The sequence below is a fragment of the Trematomus bernacchii genome, unplaced genomic scaffold (assembly GCF_902827165.1).
Source record: "Trematomus bernacchii unplaced genomic scaffold, fTreBer1.1, whole genome shotgun sequence".
Taxonomy (NCBI): Eukaryota; Metazoa; Chordata; class Actinopteri; order Perciformes; family Nototheniidae; genus Trematomus; species Trematomus bernacchii.
Window position 1 is genome coordinate 5809479 of NW_022987698.1, and position 24193 is coordinate 5833671.

Sequence of the window (24193 nt, forward strand, 5' to 3'; positions counted from 1 at the left end):
GTGTTCCCGACTGGGCAAATGTATTTAAACGCCCTCAAGTCAAAACAACAACATTTATCAACGAGTTGTTTAAACGCTCTTAACATGTCCATGTTGTTTTCACATCATGACTCAATGCTCATGAACACAGCTGGGCTCACGGTACGTCCACACGGCAGCGTCGCGTGCTTCAACGGAGACGCTTCCCATTCACTTTGAATGGGGTGACGTCACGCTTTGCCGAACTGCATTGTGGTTCCGTCGCGTCGCTTTGCCTCCGTTGTTCGCTTCGAAAGTTGAGAAAAGTTCAACTTTTCAAGCGTCGACGGAAGCGCCAGCCAATCAAATCATATGCCAGTACAAGCCCTAGCCAATCAAACCGCGTGCTTGTGTGTCCGGGGCGGGAGATTAATTATATAAGAGGAACAAGACAAACACACAAAATAAGAAAACCCCCTTCTTTCTCAAATTTCTTCTTAAAAGAATATTAGAATCTACAAACGAAAAATGTAAAAGCATGACATTGCCTCACTAATGGTTGATTTTCATTTCTACTGGTGTAGCAGGGTGGATGAAGATGTAGTCTGTTGTGTGTTGTACATGGGTGGGTGGGCAGATGGCGAACTGTGAGAACAGATGGGATGGATGGAAATGCTCATGTTCGATCAAACTCTCCCCTGTGTAGACCGGGAGTGCCAGGCACCCCCCTCCCTGCCCGTGCCATCCTTTCTTTGGGCGGCCTGAGCCACGGGGTCATCAGGGTCAACACTGAGGACAAGAACTCCGCCCTGACTGTACAAGATGTGGGACATGTCATGCCTGGAGGTGAGACAGAAGGAAAGATACATGAGTCAGATGGAAAGCAAGACAAATAAATGGCAGATAGCTGCCAAAAAAAGAAAGGGCAGTGTGTTGCATTTAATTTTCACATTTTTGACGTTGCTGATGAAGCATTGTATTACTGTATGTGTTTATTACTGTCCTATACACAACATTTCATAAAATATTGAAACTTTGAAGTCATTTTAGTACTTAAAAAGGATAATGGGACTCCCCTTCAGCTCTCCAAAGTTACACAGCTCAGATTTGATATGCTCCAAATACTTAAATGTGCAACTTAAGATTTTTGGCTTGTAGTTTAAGCAATATTACAACTTTAAAAAAGAACGTTATCATCCAGAAGGATAAAGTTGCGCGTTTAAAGAAACTGGGCAGTAATAGGCAATATTGTGGTTACATTTATTCAATTGTTATGAAGTCTATAGTTGTCTGAATGTTGGCTTTGTGTGTCTCCAGCTCTGATGTGCATTGTGAGGCCAGAAGGGCCTCCTCAGTTGTGCAAAACAGATGAGATAGGTGAGATAATAATCAACTCCCGTGCTGGGGGCAACATGTACTACGGCCTGCCTGGACTCACCAAAAACACCTTTGAGGTATGAAAACCATAAATCTCACCCACAATCTGCCTGTTCTGTTACAATAAAACAACTAATTCGTTTTTCTCCTGTGGTGCTTTTCCATTCTCTCTGTGTTGTTGTGTTCAGGTTATACCGGTTAACGCCAATGGAGTTCCCATTGGAGAGATTCCCTTTGTGCGGTCAGGACTCCTGGGGTTTGTTGGCCCAGTAAGTAGGACCGTTACATAACGGGACAGCAGCAGTTTGAGACATCCTGGAAACAGTCCTCTCTCTGTCTTTAAATGGGTCCGTGTTTGTTCAGTGAATGACCCCGCTGTGTATCCTCTGCAGGGCAGTCTGATCTTCGTGGTGGGGAAGATCGAGGGTCTGCTGATGGTGAGCGGGCGGAGACACAACGCGGACGACCTGGTGGCCACCGCTCTGGCCGTGGAGCCAGTGAAGACTGTGTACCGTGGGAGGTAAGAGGACCTCTGAACTCTTCTTGATGCAAAGTGTGTGTAGAAAGATGTTGAGTGGATGCAAATGTACCACTACTGACATCTGGAGGTACAAAAGAAGCACAGCAGGGAACAACTGTCATGGTGAAGTTGTGGAAAGATGTCTGACTTCCACTCTTAAAACAATCTTTCTGTGTGCCAGGATCACTGTGTTTTCAGTCACAGTGTTTTATGATGAGAGGGTGGTGATTGTGGCGGAGCAGAGGCCGGACGCCAGCGAAGAGGACAGCTTCCAATGGATGAGCCGAGTGCTTCAGGTACATCTCCTCCTCATTTGCTTTCAAATGTTTTTATTCACGGTTCCTGGAGATCTTTGGAAGTCTTAGAGACTCTTATTTTAGATGATCAGAATTTAAGTAAATAACATGTCCTAAAGTATTATATATGTTCTATGGTAGGTGCATATTGATGACTAGTTGCATCCCCACAGGCATCACTTATTTAAATATTGTTTGGTCTTTCATTGTGATTCTTCGTTGGTCGGGACTTTTCGTTTTCTTCTTTTGTTTTGATGGTTCTGAAGCAGCTTCTGTACAAGTAACAGGAAATAAAATACACATATTATGTTTAATATAAGAAAATCACTTGTTGTTAGTGACAGTCTTGGTATTATTATTTTGATAACTACTGATCAACTCGTGGTTCTGTATAGACAGGATCACCTTTCTGTCAGCCAAGCTCTTGAGTCACCTTCAGTCTCCCTGTTGTTTCCTGTGCAGGCTATCGACAGCATCCACCAGGTGGGCCTCTACTGTCTGGCTCTGGTCCCTGCCAACACCTTACCCAAAACACCCCTGGGTGGCATCCACATCTCTGACACCAAGCAGTACTTCTTGGAAGGCAACCTGCACCCCTGCAACATCCTATTGTGTCCCCACACGTGTGTCACCAACCTGCCCAAGCCCCGCCAGAAGCAGCCCGGTAGGTGACACTTATCTGTACATGTAGATAGTTTCTCATAAGATTAGAGACATTTTTCCATGTCCCGCGTGAGTCAGTCCGGGTTATAAAGCTTTTTGTCAAATAAAAGCCCAGTCGGCAGTGTTACATAACGCACACATAACAGTTTCTGAATTTAGGATGGCAATGTTTCTGCTGCGTTGGCCCCTGGCTGAAGTTCAAGAGATGTCACGCAATGTGCAAACTTGAAAATAGCCACTATCCAACGACTGTGTTTTACACAATATCTTAATTCAGTTTACAATGTTTATTTTCCAGTTACGTAAAAATGAATCTATTCTAGGTCCTGGCAGGGTTACCATTGAGGTGACAGGTATGAAATGGATGTTTTGATGTGGGATTGTATGAGGTAATCATCCATGGTCAGTGTACATAATATATGTATTATGCTATACTAATTGAATTATTTTCTGCACTTTATTTTGTTATTATTTGTATTTTATTATGTATGTATGAATGCTGCGTGTCTTTGTTGTATGTTGTCTTTTCTGAATGTTTTGATGGCACCTTAAAAGGAGTAGCTTTACTCTTCTCGTTGTACTTGTATAATGACAATAAATGATTCTATTCTATTCTACTACGTAATACATAACAGACAGGAGCAAAGCAATGTACTTTATTTTAGCCACTTAAAAAGAAAGGCCCACCAAAAAAACCAATATGAGTTTAAGTGTGAGCTTTATTTAGAATATTTGTTTACACAAGCAGTAAATTGCTTAGCTCTCTCTCTCTCTTTGTCTCTCTGCATCTTTTACTCTCTTTCTTCTGTCCTCCTGTATCTTTCTGTTTGTCTCACACTCTGTTTGTCTTGTAGTTGGTGTAGGTCCTGCGTCTGTGATGGTGGGAAACCTCGTTGCAGGGAAGAGGATCGCCCAGGCTGCAGGCAGGGACCTCGGCATGATTGACGACCAGGATCTTGTCCGCAAGGTAAAAAGACCTTGAACACTGTAACTCCCAATATAACCGCACACTAACTCTGTATCTGATAACCTTTTCATCGCATTTCCATTTGCAAAAGAGCCACGTGCTAGTCCTTTAGAATCAACAAGAACACATGATCAGTACCAATTCAACACTATGTTAACAGTTTGGTTTAAAGACTTGCCAATGGTAACAATGGTCCAGGCTCAGCAACCGCTCAGTATTATAGATGTAAGAACAATCTTGGACCTTTCTCTTTTTCTGCTCTCTTCTCTCTCTGGATGTAGCTCTGTATGTGGCCTACTGTGATGGTAAGAATGATGGACCACTTCTGGCATCTTCCCCCCACCTCTTGTCATGCTCTAATCTAAATTGTATCGTGGTTTTATTTTGTGTGCTTGTGTTAAAATGTGACATAAGCCAAAAAGCATGTTCATTTTTTTTTTGTGTTACAAGATATGCACCTTCTGTAGCTTTCCCTAGTTTTTCATGTAAGAAATTGTTTATTCTTTTATAGCTTAAAATATACGGTGTAAAATTGTTTGCTCGTTGGTTAGAGATGATTTATGCCAGAAAGCTTTGCATGAATTATTAAGTCTCTATCGTATTTTGTTGAGGTGTATTAAATGAAACACTGAACTCCTCCCTGTGTAAGCCTTCCATGGTTGTGTTTGTTAAAATGTGCAAATACCTTTTAAGCACACCCTCAGATAAACTGTACATACATCTAACTATTATTATTTTGTTTTTTCAGCATCAGTATTTGACAGAGGCTCTGCAGTGGAGGGCACAGACAGACGCAGACCACGTCCTGTTTGTTCTTCTCAATAACAAGGTATCAAACTCATCCGTTCATATGCTAATAACATAGATAGGTAGATACTACTACTAGGATGGGTTAAATGCAGAGAACACATGTCACTGTGTGTGCTGTGTGCTCTGCATGTGTGACCATTAAAGGGGGTTTCATCCCTCAGATTCTATCTATCTACTTTATTGATCCCAATTTGGGAAATTATTTTGTCACAGAAGCAGAAGTGTGTTCAGACATTAAAATACAATACTTAAAATACTAAAAAAAAAAGTGGAAAAGAGCATTAACAATTAAAAATAAAATGAACAAATGAAAATTATTATATCAAATATAAACAATATAAACAAAACTATATAAAAATATTCTGGATAATTAAAATAAAAAGTCTAAAATACTACAAGAATAAATACAATATACTTGGACTGTGAAGCTCAACATGAATAATATGTCTTCTTGCATGTCTCCCTCTGTACATTACTCCTGTCCTTCAGGGTGTTCCAGTGAGCACTGCGACCTGCGTCCAGCTTCACAAGCGGGCCGAGAAGATAGCCGCAGCGCTAACTGAGAAAGGAAGCATCAACACAGGAGAGAACGTGGTGCTGCTTTATCCTCCTGGTGAGTCCTGCATCTACATTTTACTCTCATTTATATGAATTATTGCGAGTTTTCCCTTCTTGTTTTTGACCCCACCTTCCTACCATCTTTCTCTCAGGCATTGATTTGATCGCTGCCTTCTACGGCTGTCTCTACGCTGGATGTGTTCCCGTGAACGTCCGACCTCCACACCCTCAGAACCTGGGAGCCACGTTGCCTACTGTCCGCATGATTATTGATGTGAGTGTGTGCTGTTAGGGTTAGGGTTCATGTTATCCTATTATCAGGGTCTTTTTAGTTGTGGCCTGTATGTAGATATTATTATTATTATTATTAAAAACTTCTCAAAAATCAATGGTGTATTTGGCTCCAAAACCCAGTATTGGTTAGGCTATAAGAAGATAGATCATGTTGTCTGCATGCGTTTTCTTTTTTGTCGCTAACTTTGTTTTTGAATATTTGTTTTTCCTACCAGGTCAGCAAAGCGGCATGTATCCTTACCACTCAAAGTCTCATGAGGATTCTGCGCTCCAAAGAGGCTGCTGCCTCAGTAAACATCAAGACGTGGCCAACAATCATTGACACAGGTAAGATACCGAAATATTAGCCTTGTTTCCAGCTGACATTTTGGCTTGTCATCACAGGAAAAGTACAGGTGTTAGTAATAGCATTTATTTTATCTCTGCTCTATAACTGACACAGTAAGCCATGACAGTGTGAAGCAACATGACTGAGGGAGTTACATACAGTTAAAATCAAAATGAGTTTAAAACCTGCCCCAAATGGTCCTGGACTTTAACCCCCCCCCCCACACACACACACACACAACCTTCCCTCATCCAGCACCAGTCACTTTTCTGCCCATCTCCGCTGCTACTGCACTGAAACTGTACTTTGAACACTTTAAACACTTTAAATATATTATTAACATTTTAAACTGTATACCCCGGGTTATCTAGGCCCTTTTTGTTTTGTTTAATGTATACCACGTTTATCTAGGCCCTTTTTGTTTTGTTTTATGTATACATGTCACACTGTGGGACTGCGGGAAACGATATTTCGAGATTTCTGGATGTATAACACTTGTAGAATTTTTGACAATAAAGCTGACTTTGACTTTTTTTTTTACTTTGAAACATCTTCTGTGTAAAAGGTATTTTCTCTTCTACTAGTTTTGCCAAGTATTTGTAATATCAAATGACTTCTACTGAATTCAAAACAGTAAAAACGGCTGATCAATTTCATGAAGAATTCCTCATAGTGAGTGTATAGCTTTATAAAAAGGGTACAGTTCTGTCAGCAGCCATTGTGAATCGCTTTAGCTTTAAGACAAACAGGAAGTGGGACATTACTCTGCATTTCTCCAGTCATTTCAAATTGAGATTAGTACTTGGTGCATTCTTTATGTCAGCTTTCCTTTAAGTATGTTGTTATTTCATTAAAAGCTCTTCCTTAAAACATGTTTATTTAAATGAGAAGATGTCTTCAGTACTAGTCTCTGAGACCAAGAGTTGACGGAATAAGACGCATGTAGTTATGGTTAACTTTGTTCTCTCTTTATTACCATGTATAATTTAATATGAACTGTTCTCTGTAAAACATGAACTGTTCTTGTTTGCAGATGACCTTCCTCGCCGCCGGCCTCCACAGATCTATAAGCCGCCCACAGCCGAGATGATAGCTTATCTGGACTTCAGCGTGTCCACTACAGGCATGCTCACAGGGGTCAAGGTGAGACAGATGTTACCAAAAAAAAGTTTGATCCCAAGTTTGTGTAGATATCTAAAATTAACATAATTCTGCAACGCTTATTAAGTGAGAAGCCTGAATGTTTTCAGCCACCTTGTTTTTGATTCTTGTGCTTCCAATTAAAAGGAGTTGCGCTGATGTAATTAATTCCTGGATATGCTTCAGTGTGACATTTTCCTTTGAGTTCCTAATATATGTATTTTTGTTTGTTGCAGATCTCTCATGCAGCGGTCAGTGCAATTTGTCGCTCTGTAAAGCTGCAGTGTGAACTGTACTCCTCTCGCCAAATAGCCATCTGCCTGGATCCTTACTGTGGCCTAGGCTTTGTCTTGTGGTGCCTCGCAAGGTGGAGCAAACTTACAATACATGAATGATATGTTAGTTTACTCAGTTGTGTTGTTCCTCCTTTATTAATCAAATGTTCTTTCTTATAGTGTTTACTCAGGTCACCAATCCATCCTGATTCCTCCCTTCGAGTTGGAGAGCTGCTGCTCTCTGTGGCTGAGCACGCTCAGTCAGTATCGCGTCAGAGACACCTTCTGCTCCTACTCCGTCATGGAGCTCTGCACTAAAGGACTGGGCACTCAGACTGAGTTACTCAAGGTAAGGAGGGCTACATATAAAGAGACTAATGAAGGACTGACATGTGATATTTTTGTAGGATTTTATCATTTTTGTGTCGGTTTGTTTCAGGCCCGTGGTGTCAGCCTGTCGTGTGTGCGGAGCTGCGTGGTGATAGCAGAGGAACGCCCTCGACTCACCCTCTCACACTCCTTCTCCAAACTGTTTAAGGACATCGGGCTGTCGCCCAGAGCTGTTAGCACTGCTTTTGGTTCCAGGGTTAATCTGGCCATCTGCCTGCAGGTACACCAACCAACTGCTAAAATTAATGTAGTAACAGATGACATTTTTAGATTCATTAAAATAAAAATAAATGAATTAACAGTTGAAATTGTTAGCTAAAAGTAATAGCTAAACTGTCGAAATAGATGGCTACCTGACACAGATTGTTCCCATTGCAAAAAAGCTAACTGGGGTGGATGTGGCTAACCTTCCTCAAATTGTGTCTTATTATTTATGCATTAGCCATGCTTAGTTAGACTAGTCTAATCTTACAATCTAAGACTAATCAAAGGTCCAAAACGAAGTGTATGTAACTATTCTGAATATACCTGCTCTTTTTGTGATACAGGGAACAACTGGTCCAGACCCCTGTACAGTTTATGTGGACTTGAAGTCCCTTCGTCATGACAGGTGAGGAAGACACATCAATAAATTAAACCAGGATGAAGGGGTTGAAAAAAGGGTTGTGAAGTATTTTAGTGTCCTGAAAAGAGCTTTCTAAATGTATTGTTTATTTTAAATAAGTATTATCTTAGGCCTTACTGAATGCTGTTTTGGGGGTTTTGGTCTTTCTGATGTTGCAGAGATCAAATGTGGATTGTAGACTGATTGTGTATGTCTGCTTATGTACGTGTCTTTTACAGAGTGAGGCTCGTGGAGAGAGGAGCGCCTCAGAGTCTCCCACTAATGGAGTCTGGCAAGGTGAGATGCTACATGTGAACACAAGGCACATATTATATTTATGGCTGCAACTAGTGATTAATTTAGAAGAGTATTCTGTTGATGTGTTACTTGTTTAATACTATTGACACCAGACAATATTCACATTTAAGATGCTGGACTCAGGGAATCAAATAATTAAAAGAAATTACTGAAATGCTTTGGTCGATTGTATAATAGTCGGTGATTAATTAAAATGTAAAAATTGTTTAGCTCTGATTCAGTCAATGAATTTAGGTTGTTGACATAATGCAAATCTTTTTTTCATTTACAGATACTGCCAGGTGTTCGGGTGATCATCGTAAATCCAGAAACCAAAGGTCCACTTGGTGATGCTCATCTAGGAGAGGTGAGAAGTATATACTGTACAACATCCCAATATATTGTAATAAGTGTGAGTAAGCCTTCTTGGTTCTGCAACAGAGTTGGGACCCAGTGTGTGTTTCTGTCTCTCAGGTCTGGGTGAACAGCCCTCACAATGCCAGCGGCTACTACACCATCTATGGAGAGGAGAGTCTCCAGGCCAACCACTTCAACACCAAGCTCAGCTTTGGAGACCCCCAGACCTTATGGGCCAGAACGGGGTACCTGGGCTTTGTGAAAAGGACTGAGCTGTTGGAGGCCAGCGGGGGTAAGTAGACCCTGACGATGAAATGAAAGATTTAAAGAAAAAAATTAAGGACACAGTCAGTCTAAATGAGTTTTTAATGAGATATATTGCAAATTATGAGCACTTTTAAACAGCAAGCTAACTTTTAGCTGCTTACAGATGTTCTTCTTCTTTGTCTGCATACACTTCTGGGTGGTTTATGTTGCCTGTATTTCTGTGATCAGATCGTCATGACGCTCTCTTCGTGGTTGGCTCACTCGATGAGACCTTGGAGCTAAGAGGGCTGCGCTATCATCCAATTGACATTGAAACCTCAGTGTCCCGGGCTCACCGCAGTATAGCTGAGAGGTGAGAATGGTCCTGATAAACATACCTAACTGAAACACACACAAACACACACACAAACACACACACAAACACACACACTTTACTATTGTTCTAAGGCAACTACATATTGAACATTTGTACCCACCACTAAAATGCTAAGGGCTCTGATTCAACAACATCAGGGTGTAAAAGGTGAAGCCAATGCCTAAGTGCCTCAAACCTACTTTTTTGTAATCACTCCTCCTGTCGCAAATACAAGTGATTGCATAGAAGTCTATAAGAAAATGACCCTGCTTCTCACTTGATTCATAACCTCAGTGAACATTCTCCAAATGAGTGTATGAACTCAATCACTTGTTTTCAGTCTAAATACAGCATGACATTCATTTTGTGAGTCCCATTTAGAGTAAAATAGACAATAAAGCATCTACCAGGGTGTTTTCTGGATTTATGTGTTTTAGTCTTCAGACTTTAACCATTTCACAGTGTTTTTTCAGTTCATGGAAGTTATAAGTTGCATTGTGGCTAACAAATGCCAAACTACAGGCGTAAAAACCATAGTCCACAAACACATGGGTTTATAATTTATACAATCAATGGCAGCTTATTGTGATTTGTCTTCTTCAATTAATAAAGGAAATAAGCTTATTTCCTAAAAGGTAACATTTTTCTTTTAACGTTTCTTTTGGTTTCTCTTTCCTCACAGTGCTGTGTTTACATGGACCAACCTGCTGGTGGTGGTGTCAGAGCTTTGTGGTTCAGAGCAGGATGCTCTGGACTTGGTGCCTCTGATAACCAACGTGGTCCTGGAGGAGCACCACCTCATCACGGGGGTGGTGGTTATTGTGGACCCAGGGGTTATACCCATCAACTCTAGGGGAGAGAAGCAACGCATGCACCTTCGTGACTCCTTCCTCGCTGACCAGCTGGATCCCATCTATGTTGCGTACAACATGTAAGGGGTCGCGGTGGTCTGGGTCTGTATGGTCTGCATCATCAGCCCGGTCCAACTAAAGCTTTGGCAGAGGGTGAAAAGGAGGAGCATGAACCATATGCACTGCCACCCAGCCCTGTGTGACACCAGCGTTTCTTGGCCACTGCATGTCTGTGATTGGACCTGCCATGTTTGGAGTTCCTCACTGTGTTTCATAGATAGAATTTTGAAAATGGGACAGAAGCAACATGTGTATATATATATGGCAAAGGGGAAAAAAAGCCCCTGTTGCACTTTTTTAGGGAAAGGACAAAAACAGGACCACTCTTAAAATTAATTCTATATTAATGTTTTTGTGAAAGTCTGTCGTCTTATGCCGTACCTACCAGAAACACTTTCCCTTCTGTGTCTACACAGATTCCAAGAGCTATTCAACTTTGATCAACAACTTGAAATATTTTTTACATGCAGCTTTCAAACAAACGCACAGAAACGCATGACCTGAGCCCTTGTCATTTCTCACTAGCATGAATTAATAAAAGAGGGCAGATAAAACAAACCATCAAATGAGAAGCAAGTCTAAGACTGTGCATAATTTTAGAAAAACGTCCCATGATAATGAAGCCAAATACATTTTCACAACGTTCAAGCCCTAATATATTTCCTGCCTTATAAAACTTCAGCCATACATTCCTATCTTAATTTTTAATAAATCTGTTATAGGTGGCTTTTTAGTCTCCTTTGGATTTAAATAGTAATGAAAATCCTGACAGATATCCAAAGTAAACAAATTAAAAGAGAAAAGAGGCCATATTCTGTACTGTACCTATAAAGGCCTGTTGTATTTTGATACTGTACGTTACTGTATAGATATTTTTAATTGTGTAAATGTATACATGCTTGACTTGTCTCTCTCAGTGGATGGTATATGGATATTTTACCCAGCCGAGAGATGATAATTGTAGCAGAGAGAGGATTGTAAATAAGATTTAACAGCTTTGACAGTACTTTTGAAATGGAATAATAGTTAGTATAATGGAGGGTGGAGATGATTAACTTTAAAGCAATGATAGCCAGGATAGTTACAACATTGCACTTTCTCACAAATTGTCTATTTTATTATAACAATGAGGCATTAAAATGAATGGTTTAGGAGCATATATTCTGAGGATGAATGCTTGAGGAGCTTTGAGAGTTTAGTGGGAGGGCTATCACTGTTAATGCCAGGGATCTTTCCTGTCAGGCATTCAATGAACAAGAAAAACGTGGCTAAAGACCAATATCATGATTATTTTAAAACAACCAGGTTATGTTGTAAACATGCAAAAGAAGTAATAAATATGCCCACAACTGTTCATCTAATATCCATTACTATTGTACTTAGTATCACTAAAAAGCCCCCCCCCCCCCCTTTCAGTTTTGTATTGCATAATAGAGGAAATGATTGAGAGCGTGGCCCTTTCCTTTTCCTCTTCTCTTGTCTTCGTGCAACTTTGTAAAGAATTACTTTAAATTCCAACAGGATTGTTGTTGGAACTTTTAAGTCTGTAGTCAATAGAGGAAAGTCACCATGTATCTGGATTATTTTCTGTGTTCAGTCACTGGATTAAAAGCACTTGAAAATGCAGTTGCAAAGCTGAGCCTACACTTACAAAATCCTTGATTGGAAAGTAAGGAAAGTAATTGTATAAAAAAGAAAGAAGAAATGCAGCAAGATATATTTGCAAAATGTATTTTGTTTCCTGTAAGCTCGTGCTTTCCTTGTACTTCTTTGCCATTATTTATAGGTTCTTTGTACTGGATTAATCTGTATCTCAGTGATGAACACTAAATGTCAACATGTAAATAGTTTTTTGTTATTTTTTGACTTTTGCAACTGTCTCACTATAACATTCAATCATGCCAAACACAATATTAGAACGTTGTTTAATCATACAAAGGTAAACAGGAATATAATCCATTGAATTACTGCACTTTGCACTGGTGGTACTTACAGTAGGTGTCTACTGTGTGGACTAACTATACCCATTTCATGTTATATTTAATGTGTTACTAATTTGAGAAATATAATGCTTTTTCCCAGTTTAAGTCCACCTAGAGAAAAGACTAATAGCACTTAATCTTATTTTTGACATTGCATCCTTCATTTGCAACATAATGTTTGCATGACTCAGCCAGGCACAAAAATAAATCAGCTTAAGGCACATCTCATCCTTAGGGACACAAGTGGGAGGAGATGTACATGTATGAAATTGCATATTCAGGGAACAAAACTCCTAACACAGGGATGGACCAGGTGGTCCCTTGGTGCAATCTGTGAATAATAATTCCCATAAAATGTAGAGGTTTGTCCAAACAAATGCACTTGTAATTAACGTAAAGAGCAAAAAGAGGGGTTACCAACGACCAGAGTCCATCCACCATCTCCCTGCTTCACTGGGAAGTCTACGAGGGCTTCCTTTGGTTCCTGCTCTTTTTCTCTGTCAGAGTTCTAACACACTATGCAATCTCAATGACAGTGCAATTTAATTTCAAAGCTTGCACAGTCCAGTGAAATAAACATGATGCTTAAACATTTTGTAATAGACTAAGAACAGAGGACTGGTGAAATGTAACCAGTAGTGTACTTAAGACTGTATTAATCTCTCTTGAGTTGTTCTATCAATATTTTATGTATGCACTCTTGGTATGTTGTATATTAATTATTTGGTCAATCTAAACTGCTCCATGAGGGTGTGATCCCACTGATACATCTTTAATGTTGGGGAGGTGTTTTAAACTCACATAGTTGAGAATTTAAGGTGGTACACCCCTTCCCATTTTTCTCACTTATTTTCTATTTTGGTTTGTTGTACTTTGTTTTATACTTTATGTGAAAGTAATACGGAATAAACAGAAGCATTTAATCAATTCGGGTGTCCTGATATTCATGGATTAATGAATGATGTAACAGTGATTGAAATTGACCTTAAAGCATGGACTTTTTTCAGTGAACACGTGAGAATTTGACATAATGGACAGAGAGCATGTTTCATAACACAAAAACCCTGTGTATGGTTGCTGAAAAGGCCAACATTTATTGAGAAAGAAGAAGGCCCACATTCCATGCATTATATATTTACATATTTTAATAATTCACATACCCATAGTGGGGACATTTGCAGTCTCACAGCAGCATATGGGTATAGCAACAACAGGCATAATACAAATACAAATAAATCAGAAACAGGTTTATTGCCAAGTAGGTTTACACATGAGGAATTTGCCTTGGTGTATATGGTGCATACATAAACACAGTTAAAAAAGATACATTGTAAGAAAAACTAACACAAAATAAAACCATTATAAAAAACAATTAAAGAAAAACAATTTAAACATTAAAATATAGAGAAATATTTACATGAAATAGATATATACGGAAAAATAAGTACAGTATAATTTGACAAAATATGCCGAATAATAACATAACATATTTTTAAGTAAACGGTAGAAAGCTTATTAAATAACAGGACACACATGTAATGATTTGGCGACATAGGCCTACAATGTGTAGAAACAGACTTATTGTTGAATTCACTTTATTGCTCATATTACAATTATTTAAATACTCATAATGCATAGTTTATACATTAATTTAAAATAACAAAAGCAAAGCAGTCTGATTGTGTTACATGTTGCAGGTTTTGCAATGTTCTTCTGTATCTTATCAGTTGTTCAAACTCTTCTCACCAATCACAACGCCTAAAGAAACTATTACGTAATGCTTCTTTGCCAAGCAGCGCCGCCCATTTCCTTTTGGAAAAAAGCGGTCAGCTATTTTTTAGCTGACATCTTTGTATTTTTAGCCGTTAGCCCTTGCAGCTAAGTGACTTTTTAAGGTATCTCCCGTGTCAAAGTTTACACACGAATTGCACGAAGTCCACGCTGTGAACACTTGCAGTAACGCGGGCGTTGAAAAGGTAAATGTTGGCCGGCTGAGAGCAGCTTTGTGCTCCTCTGTCTGTGTGCTCCGCTATGGCTGTAATGGCGGCTGCTGCTGCTTCGTCAACTCCTCGCCGCTTTACGAAAAGGGAAGGTGTAGTTAGCTTAATGGCTCCTCGTATCGCTGACGTCTATTGACGCGGTAACTTGCGTGCCAGTGACAGAGTTACATATATTTGCTCATTGAGACAAAAGCTCATCCATCCTGTGCACCAGAGCAACACAACTGTACCCGCTCGCAGATTTAAAACTGTTGTTTTTAGCGGTTTAAACTGGTTAACGTCCGTTTAACTGAACGTTAGCAACCGTTTACTAGCAACAGCAATGTTAGTGAGCATTCTAGAAGTATGATACAAATCATAACTTTACACCCAAGCTGTGGACATGTGTTTGAATAGAAGTCGCCCGGTTAAAAATGTGTTTTAAAAATACAATACATTATTAAGGGTAGAAAGTTAAGAGACTGTCGGGCCTAGCTATGTTTCGTTACTCCATGTTAATGCTAGTTGCATTGGCTAACACGTTTGAACCAAAGAGGAAGTGGATGTTTTGTCTAGCTTAAACTCACCTGTTTGACTTTAGAAATAAATGTAAGCTGAAGTAAGATATTTTCCTTTGATAGCTCTTTCAAATTTAAGGGAAGTGTTTATAAAATTAACAAATATCGCACAGGCCACAGTGGAGTACAGCATGATACAGGCAGGCAGGTTGTTGATATATTAGCGCCATTGTAAAACGGTAATATTGATTTATTTGTTCTCAGTTGCTATGGAGGAAGTACAGCAGGGCAGCAATGGCACTGAGTTACAGACTACCACCATCACAGCCTCTCAGTTCTCACAGTTAGCCCAACAGGTAACTAATACATCCGCTTATAATAACATTACAAATCGTATAATACTGCTTGTATGTGTTGCTACTGTAGCTCTTGCAATGCCAATAACACTACTCTGTTTATAAATGCAATTCAGAAAGCCTACTTTGAAGTTTTAATATTGGCTTTGTATAATAGCTAAATGTTTATTTAACATGTTTTTTGTTTAACTCTTGCTGTGCCTGTTATACAAATGAATGTGTAAAATGCATCCAAAATAACAATGATAATGCACTAAGCAGCTTCAACATAGCTGTTATCTTGTCAGCTTTCATCAGCAAAGTTAGAGAAGTCAGTTCCTGTCTGAGTTCATAGCATCAGATAAGACAGTGTTTTTTGCTTGAATTGCCTCAAGTGTGCTTGAATACTGTACGGTGAATTTAACACATAATTAGGCTTACATTTATTGACAAGACCCATTAAATGATTACTTGGATTCAATAAATAATGAGACGGTTTCTTAACATGTGTTTTTCAGGATAAGTTCACCCAAATTACACATTTTCCTGTAATTACTTGTGGCATTTAGTAATGCAATGTTTTGGTTTGTTGGGATATCAATCTTGGAGACTATTTCCTAAATAGAAAGTAGGTCAGAAGGGAACCATTCAAAGGGAGGTCTGCCGATCATCCAGAGTAACCGGGGCTACATTGAGAGACAAAAGCAAAATTACATTTGTGTTCATTGTCAGTGGTAGATAATTCAATTCTAGGCAAATAAAACCAAAACATCTTAATGCCTTGATGCCACAAGAGGTTACATGTAAAATGTGAGTCTCAGTTATCTTCTGAGATCACTTCTTTGCTTTTATGGATATGTTGTTGCTGTGGTTGAATTGACTTTGGGTTTTTGTAGATGTCCCTTGCCGGTGGTGGTTCTGTGTCCGTTGTACAGCTGCCAGGGGGTCAATTTCAGGTTCAAGGAGTGATCCAGTCGGCACAATCGTCAGTCATTCAGTCCCCTCAGATGCAGAATGCACAGGTGAGACCACCTGGTTTTTTTGTTTGAAAATATATCTTGAATTAATTTCCTTAGTTTCTTTTTTACAAACTGTCAATATGCCATATTACTCTTAAACAAGTTGTTAATCCACCTCCCTCTTTTAAGGCGCTGGATTCAGATAGTGATGATTCACAGGACTCCTCAGACAGTGGAGCTACAGCTCATAAGACCCGAGAAATACTGGCAAGACGGCCGTCATACAGGTAAAATAAAAACACAAAGCACAGACTTTGACACAAAACTGTTGTAAGATGAAAACTAACTCAAGTGAGCCTCCTTCTCTTGCCTTGTAGAAAAATCCTAAATGAACTATCATCGGAGGAAGTGACACACGGTGAGGGAAAGGATAACATCCAGGTCTCCGCGGGGGTTACATTACCCGCCGGCCAAATTTACCAGACCACCTCCGGCCAGTACAGTATGTATTTCTCCTTTTTAATATCACTTGCAATAAATAAAAAAACGTGTTTCCCAAAGTGGGATTAAATGGCCTCTAATTTCATTCATTTTTTAAATGTTTTTTTCTGAAGACCAGAGAAATATTTATAAAAAATACTCATCAATCAACTAGGTGTTTTCGGATGTGTAATTAAGTAGATTATTTGTTTATACACAATTTAGAATCAGTAATATTTTTGTATATCAATTTGACACTGATTAACTTTGTATTGTATAATAATTCTCATGTTACATTTTTTTATTATTGTTTTACACATTCGAAATAAATCAAATCAAAAAATCAAATCAAACTATTCTGCAGTACCAAGACATTTTAACCTAGCTAGTTCAAAGGTGTCTAACTTGTGCTTTACCCAGTTCTGATGCAGTCTTTTTCATTCTTCTAGTTACCATAGCCGCTAATGGCACAATCCAGCTGGCCGGTTCGGGGTCTGAAGGCCTTCAGGGGCTGCAGACTGTCACCATGGCCAATGCTGGCCAACAACAAGGCGCGACCATCCTTCAGTATGCCCAGACATCTGACGGCCAGCAGATCCTGCTGCCTAGCAACCAGGTTGTTGTACAAGGTGAGAAAACATGACATATTTTTTTTTTTAAACGGTATCTAGCTGTTTGGCAAATAGCTATGTAGTTAGCGCAAAAGTTCAAGAAGACTGTCCAAGTAGTGGAGGTTACATTTCTTTAAACTGTGAAAAAAGAGTGATAGTCCATCTAGCGTTCGCACCGCTGTCATTGTTATTAGTTTTTTGGTTCTGAACAGTGAAAGATAAATCAATAACACAACAATAAACGTTTGTAACCTACTTTCATTGGACTAGCCATCACTGGCTGCAATAGAAAAGTCTAAAATGCTAAAGGCGCTACCTCAAGGTGCCTTACTTCCAGCAGGATGCTTTGATTCCAGCATAATAAGCTTCTTTAGAAGGATGTCTTTAGGTAAACTAGTAAATGGCTTTTCAGGCACGCAGGTTTGAAAACCTACTAGGTAAAGTAAATTGAAGGCTAAAATGGCTGACTATTGGGTGCTTTTCCCAAAATATTTCCCCAAGAATTCTTTTGATAAATCATCATGAGTAATGTGGATATAATGACTAGGTGGTTTACGGCAAATTATAGAAGAGAACATTGTGGTAAGTTTAGAAAATGACATCACTTTACATTTTTAATGCAGTCTTTAAAACATGGAAACACAATGTATGCATTACATATAATCAATATCCATAACCCACGGTGATGGTTCATCTAGTATCACAATATTTGTGATTTTCAAGTTAAATTATATATTCTCATAGGTTCTTAATGTATGATTGTTTATGGTTAACAAATTAATGTCTAAACTTCTCAAGTGAGATCTCTCATGTTATGTATCGTTTGTGGCGGAGCTGTTAATGACCCCTGCTGTCATCCTTTGACTGTCATGTTTCCAGGTGCAGGAGGAGAAATGCAAACATACCAGATCCGCACAGCATCCTCCTCCGGCTCCGTGCCCCAGACCGTCGTCATGACCTCTCCTATGGGGCACTCTCAGGGCAAGAGTGACGATCCAACGATGAAGAGGGAAATCAGGCTGGCTAAAAACAGGTTAGCTAACAGGTTAGCTAATTTGATAAATTACAAATATTAACATACCCAGAAAATTGCGATTTCTGATGCTAAAGTTCCTCCATTACTGGAATTGTATGGATATCACAGGCAACTTTTTTGTTGTAAATTTGTAGTGTAAAGCATTAATATTCATCATTTAATGTTGCTATAGTGACAACACTCTACGTTGTGATGTACTCTAGGATAGGCCTGCACCATATAAATCAGGATGATAAATAATTTGACCTATAATGGAAAAGGTACCTTTTACATTATCAGCTGTTAATACAAAGCCAAATTCCTTACACCCTGAGAAAAAGAGGAACAAGCACAGTACACTGACTGTTGAGCGATAAATGTTGTGGAGGTTTTTTCAGTTTACAGGAATCGCAATTTGTAATACAACTTTTCTGATGTACTTTACTAGAGAGAAATATGCTCTCTAAACCCTGAGGTGTTAATAAACTATAGTTTTAAAATAAGTTAAATGCATCCCTACTGTAGGTGCAGTAATTGCATCATTTTTTCAGTTAGACTAATTGCACATTTCTGTCCCTCTTTCAGAGAGGCAGCCCGTGAATGTCGGCGGAAGAAAAAGGAATATGTTAAATGCCTCGAAAACCGCGTTGCTGTTCTTGAAAACCAAAACAAGACCCTGATTGAAGAACTCAAAACATTAAAGGACCTTTATTGTGTTAAAACAGGATAACCTGTCTGAGTAGAGGTTGAGGATTGGGACATAATGTGGGAGCAGCACAGCTCAGACATTTGGACATGAACTGGGTTTCTGGGAACACTTCGATTCAGGCTGACATCCTCCAGTTTTTTTTACTCTGTTTGATATAAAAGTGACTTGTGATGGCAGTAAAATATACTCAAAAACATTTTTTCCCCTGCTGTTTTTTTATATAAAAATTTGCTAATGCTATAACATTTATAGTTGTGTACATTTTTAATATGGGAGGTTTGAAATTGTGAGCTTTAACTTTGAGTCTCAGTTTGTATCCTGCTCCTCTTCTTCTTGTGTTTTTAAAAATGTTGCTGTTGGAGTTTTTTTTATTTTTTAAAATAATCGAACAGCATCTGCAGAATGTTGACTGTATATTTACCACACAGACATAATTTACTGTTTATATTGTGAACCAGCAATTCCCCTCATTTCCCTGTAAGGAGATGTTACAATGGTCATTCCTTATTTTTGTGCAATGGAATATAAAGGGTAACAAAAATAATGACTGAGTGAGGTTTGTTTGGTTGTTTCTGGCAGTTACTTAGACAATCAGGGAAAAAAGCACAGTGTCCAGGTAATATTTATTATGTTCATCTTGGGAGGGGTAGGGAAGGAGAACAAACTGTGTATGAAATGTTGCTGATTCTATGAGTAAATAAATCTATTTTCACTCAATAAATGCAGTTTGACTAGTGTGTTTTTGTACTGTGGAAATTAAAATGGTTAGATTTAAACATCTTCGTAATAATTGCAGACTCAATTTGGACACATCGTTTTCAAATGAATTTGAGTGTAAAAATGTAAATGAAGAATAAGTAGCTTGTAAAATATTCTCCCTATGACCGTGCTGACATTAAAAAAAAAACATGAACCTCAAGCTTGTGTATATGATGCACATAAATCCATTCCTTCCTGCAATCATTTAATGGAGTATCCCATGATATGTGGTCTTATCATCCGTGAAACCTTTGGAGCCTCGATGTGTTTTAAGTGAAGTTCAGAAAAACCAGCTGCCTCTATGTCTCTCCATGTTTTTTTAGTTATCATGCATCCATCTCCAAGATAGTACCACAGGGGCTCAAACACATGCTGGAAGAAAAATGTCCAGGAGGAAGGATCTGACTCAACATGCTCCAGAAAGTAGAAGGCTCCTCCCTGCAAGAAAGAGCCAACACAAACATGTAAAGAGCACCATTAATCAAAACGGGTTCTGCAACTTTGCAATAACAGTGACTGTCATTTTCCAACTGGCTGAGATTGTATCTCAAAGGTTAAACAAAACAAGATAGATGTAATTCCATTGAAATATGATTCTCTTTCAAAGCAGCCTCCCAATATAGAAAATACAGAGCAAATGTGTTAATTTAAAGGTATAATGCAAATATATCAGACAACAGTACTTCCAGGGCCGTCCCTCCCTACAGGGCCTCACATTGCGCAGGGGGCCTCGGCTTATGAGCTCGGCTTGAGCGCAGTTCTCCACGCACCCCCCCCCCAAATTCAGTCAAATGTACAACTTGCGAATGTTGTATAAGTCAAATGTCAAACTTTTGCCAATTGCCATATTAAAACATCAGCTGCAATTCACGACATGAAGAAGGCAGTCTCTGCATAGCATATAGGCTAATGGAGATGCAGTTATTTCCAGCATTCTTTATTTACCATTCATTCAAGTATTTTATGCCTTTTATCTGCTAATGTACAGGAGGAAGAGTGATAAACTGTCTAGTTGGCTTACATAACAGTTAAAGTTTACAGCCTAAAAAACATGGAGCATTTCTTCCCCTTTTATACATTTTTATGTCAATTTGCACATTTCATGGTGATGCTCAGCCTCTCCCCTTAACTCCTAACGGCCCCTCCACACGGCGGCGTGCGTTGACTCTTCAACGCTTCTGTCCATTCACCTTGAATGGGGTGACGTCACGCTTCGCCAAACTGCATTGTGGGAGCGTTGCTCGCGGTGCTCGCTGCAAAAGTTGAGCAATGTTCAACTTTTGAAGCTTCGACGGAGGCGTCAGCCAATCAAATCCCGCTTATGCAAATCTGACAGTACAAGCGCTAGCCAATCAAACCGCGTGTATGCTGGGAGAACCATACCGCAGGTCATTTCCTCATGTTCCAAAAGTGGAGGATAAAATAATAATAGCAATAGGGAATCACCCGGTCCTATACGACCAGTCCCTCTTTATCTACCGGGATACAAACCGGAGGAGCCAGGCATGGAGGGAGGTGGCAGAGACAGTGGTAGGTTTTCGCCTGTTTGGGAAGTTTATATCCTGTTTACTTCTGGCTTTTTTGCTTTGTATGTCGGGGCGGGAGATTCATGTGATTGGTTGTTGGTCGCGTTGCTCGCGAGAAATCCCCAAGCTTCACACACGCCCACCGCCAAGCTTCAACGCACGCCGCCGTGTGGACGGGCCGTAACAGTCATCATGTCAACCACAACACAGAAAAATACTGATAGAAATGTGTGTGTAGTTGTTGATACATTGCTGACAGAGGGAACTACATTTGAATACAGATTTAAGAAATATCAGTTTTTGAGCATGTAATAAGCATGTTTTGTCTTGACTATATTACAACTATATTATAATAAAATAATATAGTATTTATATTATTGAATTGATTATGATTATTATTATTAGTAGAAGTAGTTTATTTGCATTAATTATATTTTAATCTTTTTGAGGCTAGTATTTGGCAGGAAATGCAGACGTATTCACCTGTAAACGCTAACTGAACGACATACATGCACATTTACCATTTACCTCGGTGTATAAAAAAGTAACTGTGTTGATAATAATAATAAACAGGAATTATATTTGCAAAGTACTTTGTCTCCAAAAAAAAATTGTTCACTCCTGTCAGTTGGGGGGGGGGGGCTCATCTCACAATGTCGCTTGGGGCCCCAAATTGGCCAGGGACAGCCCTGAGTACTTCATCTGCAAGGATTGACAAGTGACCCCACACCAGTGTTGGAAAATAACAGTTTTGTCCACTTGCCACTGGCTTGTGGATTTCAAGATCTTCCAGTTACTCAATAAGAACCAACTTTGTTTGGCTAGTGTAGTGAGTGAAGCAAATCAAGCAGCCACCAACACATTTCAATTTACCTAATTTCCAATCCTGCCCAGAACCTCACAGTAGCCTTTTTCTTTGAGATTAGCACTGTCACAAAATCTAGTTTCTAGTTACACCAAGAAATCTTCGGAACTGGAGGTATTCTTCCAGCTTCAAATGTGCAGTCTGTAGTTTGTGCACTGCATATGATAGAAACTTGGAGGTATTACGAGTACACAATAAACACAGTGGACAGTTTGGGTGGTTCCCCATGCCCCCATAAAAGGTTAATAACCAAGCCATGTAGACCTACCACTATAAATGTGCGTGAAGTCACTAGGAAAATATTTCCTACAGCACGTGAAGGCAGCACACTCACAGGTTTGAGGATGCGTCGCACTTCCTGCAGCACTTCCTGCACGTTTCTGACCGAGCAGAGGACCAGGGTGCAGACCACCACGTCCACCGACCCGTTCTCCACCTTCTCCATGTCCTCCCCAGAGACGACCATAAACGTTTCATAGGTCAAATGCTTGTTCGCCTCCATGCTCATCCGCAGGTACTTCTCGAAGTGCGGGTTGGGGTCGGTGCAGATCACCGTGCAGCCGTACGGGTAAAACCTGAAGTTTGCCCCGCTGCCGCAACCGATCTCCAGCAAACGAAGAGTACCATCGGGGTTTGCAAATTTGCCCACGTTCCGAAAAAGATCCCTTTTCGTTTTGTGCATTTTGTCGTTGTATGAAAATGTTATATTGTAGGCGAGCAACGGAAACAAGCGTTTGTACATGCCGTACAGGCCTGTGATCTCCATTAGATGTAAAGGCAAAGTCAAAATTAAACAAATAAATCGGCATGATTTAATGAGACAAGACCCCATTTTATTCAGTTGGAAAAGGGCTTGCTGGAGGCCAGGCGATTTAAAAGATCAGGATTACACTAATACCTGTGAGATCATGTATGTCCTGCATTTAACCACAGGATGGCGCAATTCCAGATTGTGTACTTTCCTGTCCATATAGTACTCGTCTAATAAGTAAAACACCAATCATGCAGCAAAAAGTCTTTAATAAGACAACACAATCAGCTTAACAGCAAAAATACATGTTTTTAGTGACACACCTGTCATGTCATAAATGGCACCAATGAATCCAGCAGTAGCACACAAACAGATTCAGAACACACATTGTCCTATGGTGGCATCTTATCGATATCGATGTAACAGCATAGCCAGGGCCGTCCCTGGCCAACTTGGGGCTCCAAGCGACATCGTGAGATGAGGCCCCCCCCCACCCCCACCGACAGGAGTGAAAGAAATGTTGGGAAACAAAGTACTTTGCAAATATAATTCCTGTTTATTATTATTGTCAACACAGTTACTTTTTTATACAGTGAGGTAAATGGTAAATGTGCATGTATGTCGTTCAGTATGCGTTTACAGGTGAATACGTCGGCATTTCCTGGATGCAAAGTCATTAACAAGGTCATTGTATGACAGCTGCTGTGCCAACTGTGCGTTGATGCTTATGATAGCCAGGCCACTTAAGCGTTCTTATGCCATTGACGACCGGAGGCACGTCTTCATAAGCTTCAGTTTGGAAAAGCTTCTCTCAGCAGACGCAACTGTAACCCCTAGATTCCACCGGGTCCGTCTGCGCCGCGTTGCGGTTTTGGTCCGGCCTCCTCCGGCGTCATACCCTACCAGGCGCGTTTCAGAAGCATTTCAGAAGCGGAGCATCTTGCCTGCCGGCTCGCAGTTTTTGTTGATTTGGGCATATTTCCTGGACAGGCTACTTTGTACAGACAAAGTTAATAATAACTAATATTCCAGTTATAAACGACATGAATCAAAGATGTGTTGCTGTATTTTAGTGGTAAAAAAATGCATTCATCATCATAATTATTCTATATATATAATTTACACAGTGCCTGTAAAACGGAGGAGAACGCTGGCATTTCTCCTCCTACTTGAAAGACTACGGAGGGATAGGGTCTGCAAAATTAGTTTGTGTGTGTGTATATATCTATATATATATATATGCTATATATGCTCTGAACGTTCCACTTCCTGCCTGCCCGACCTTACGTTACGGCTGCGCCGCGACAAAAATAGGATTCGATCCTAATTTTAGAGGA

At 39.7% G+C, this 24193-nt stretch overlaps 3 protein-coding genes across 4 annotated transcripts in view; 2 read left to right on the forward strand and 1 right to left on the reverse strand.

Moving 5' to 3' along the window:
- dip2bb (disco-interacting protein 2 homolog Bb) overlaps nucleotides 1-13276 on the forward strand; it is a 41178-nt gene extending 27902 nt beyond the window's left edge. Inside the window, 21 exon segments of the mRNA XM_034138846.1 lie at nucleotides 665-804; nucleotides 1276-1412; nucleotides 1524-1604; nucleotides 1728-1855; nucleotides 2037-2151; nucleotides 2614-2815; nucleotides 3669-3781; nucleotides 4530-4610; nucleotides 5081-5204; nucleotides 5302-5423; nucleotides 5659-5770; nucleotides 6805-6914; nucleotides 7148-7278; nucleotides 7367-7535; nucleotides 7626-7796; nucleotides 8125-8186; nucleotides 8420-8477; nucleotides 8770-8844; nucleotides 8952-9126; nucleotides 9330-9453; nucleotides 10139-13276. Coding sequence (XP_033994737.1) covers nucleotides 665-804; nucleotides 1276-1412; nucleotides 1524-1604; nucleotides 1728-1855; nucleotides 2037-2151; nucleotides 2614-2815; nucleotides 3669-3781; nucleotides 4530-4610; nucleotides 5081-5204; nucleotides 5302-5423; nucleotides 5659-5770; nucleotides 6805-6914; nucleotides 7148-7278; nucleotides 7367-7535; nucleotides 7626-7796; nucleotides 8125-8186; nucleotides 8420-8477; nucleotides 8770-8844; nucleotides 8952-9126; nucleotides 9330-9453; nucleotides 10139-10391 — 2683 coding nt within the window. The 3' untranslated portion in view covers nucleotides 10392-13276.
- Nucleotides 13277-14141: 865 nt separating this feature from the next.
- Nucleotides 14142-19676, forward strand: atf1 (activating transcription factor 1). 2 transcript variants are annotated; one of them, XM_034138805.1, is made up of 8 exons: nucleotides 14142-14325; nucleotides 15111-15202; nucleotides 16078-16203; nucleotides 16330-16427; nucleotides 16518-16642; nucleotides 17070-17249; nucleotides 18111-18276; nucleotides 18832-19676. In XM_034138805.1, exons 2-8 carry the CDS (start codon nucleotides 15116-15118, stop codon nucleotides 18974-18976), a joined length of 927 nt encoding a protein of 308 aa, XP_033994696.1. In that variant the 5' UTR covers nucleotides 14142-14325; nucleotides 15111-15115; the 3' UTR covers nucleotides 18977-19676. The 2 variants fall into 2 exon arrangements, with proteins under 2 accessions (XP_033994696.1, XP_033994697.1); XM_034138806.1 differs by having other exon boundaries at nucleotides 14144-14325; nucleotides 18111-18264.
- Nucleotides 19677-19858: 182 nt separating this feature from the next.
- On the reverse strand, nucleotides 19859-23200 carry LOC117489497 (methyltransferase-like protein 7A). The gene is made up of 2 exons (XM_034138807.1): nucleotides 22440-23200; nucleotides 19859-20152 (listed from the first exon to the last, which is right to left on the reverse strand). Exons 1-2 carry the CDS (start codon nucleotides 22935-22937, stop codon nucleotides 19916-19918), a joined length of 735 nt encoding a protein of 244 aa, XP_033994698.1. The 5' UTR covers nucleotides 22938-23200; the 3' UTR covers nucleotides 19859-19915.
- Nucleotides 23201-24193: the final 993 nt, after the last annotated feature.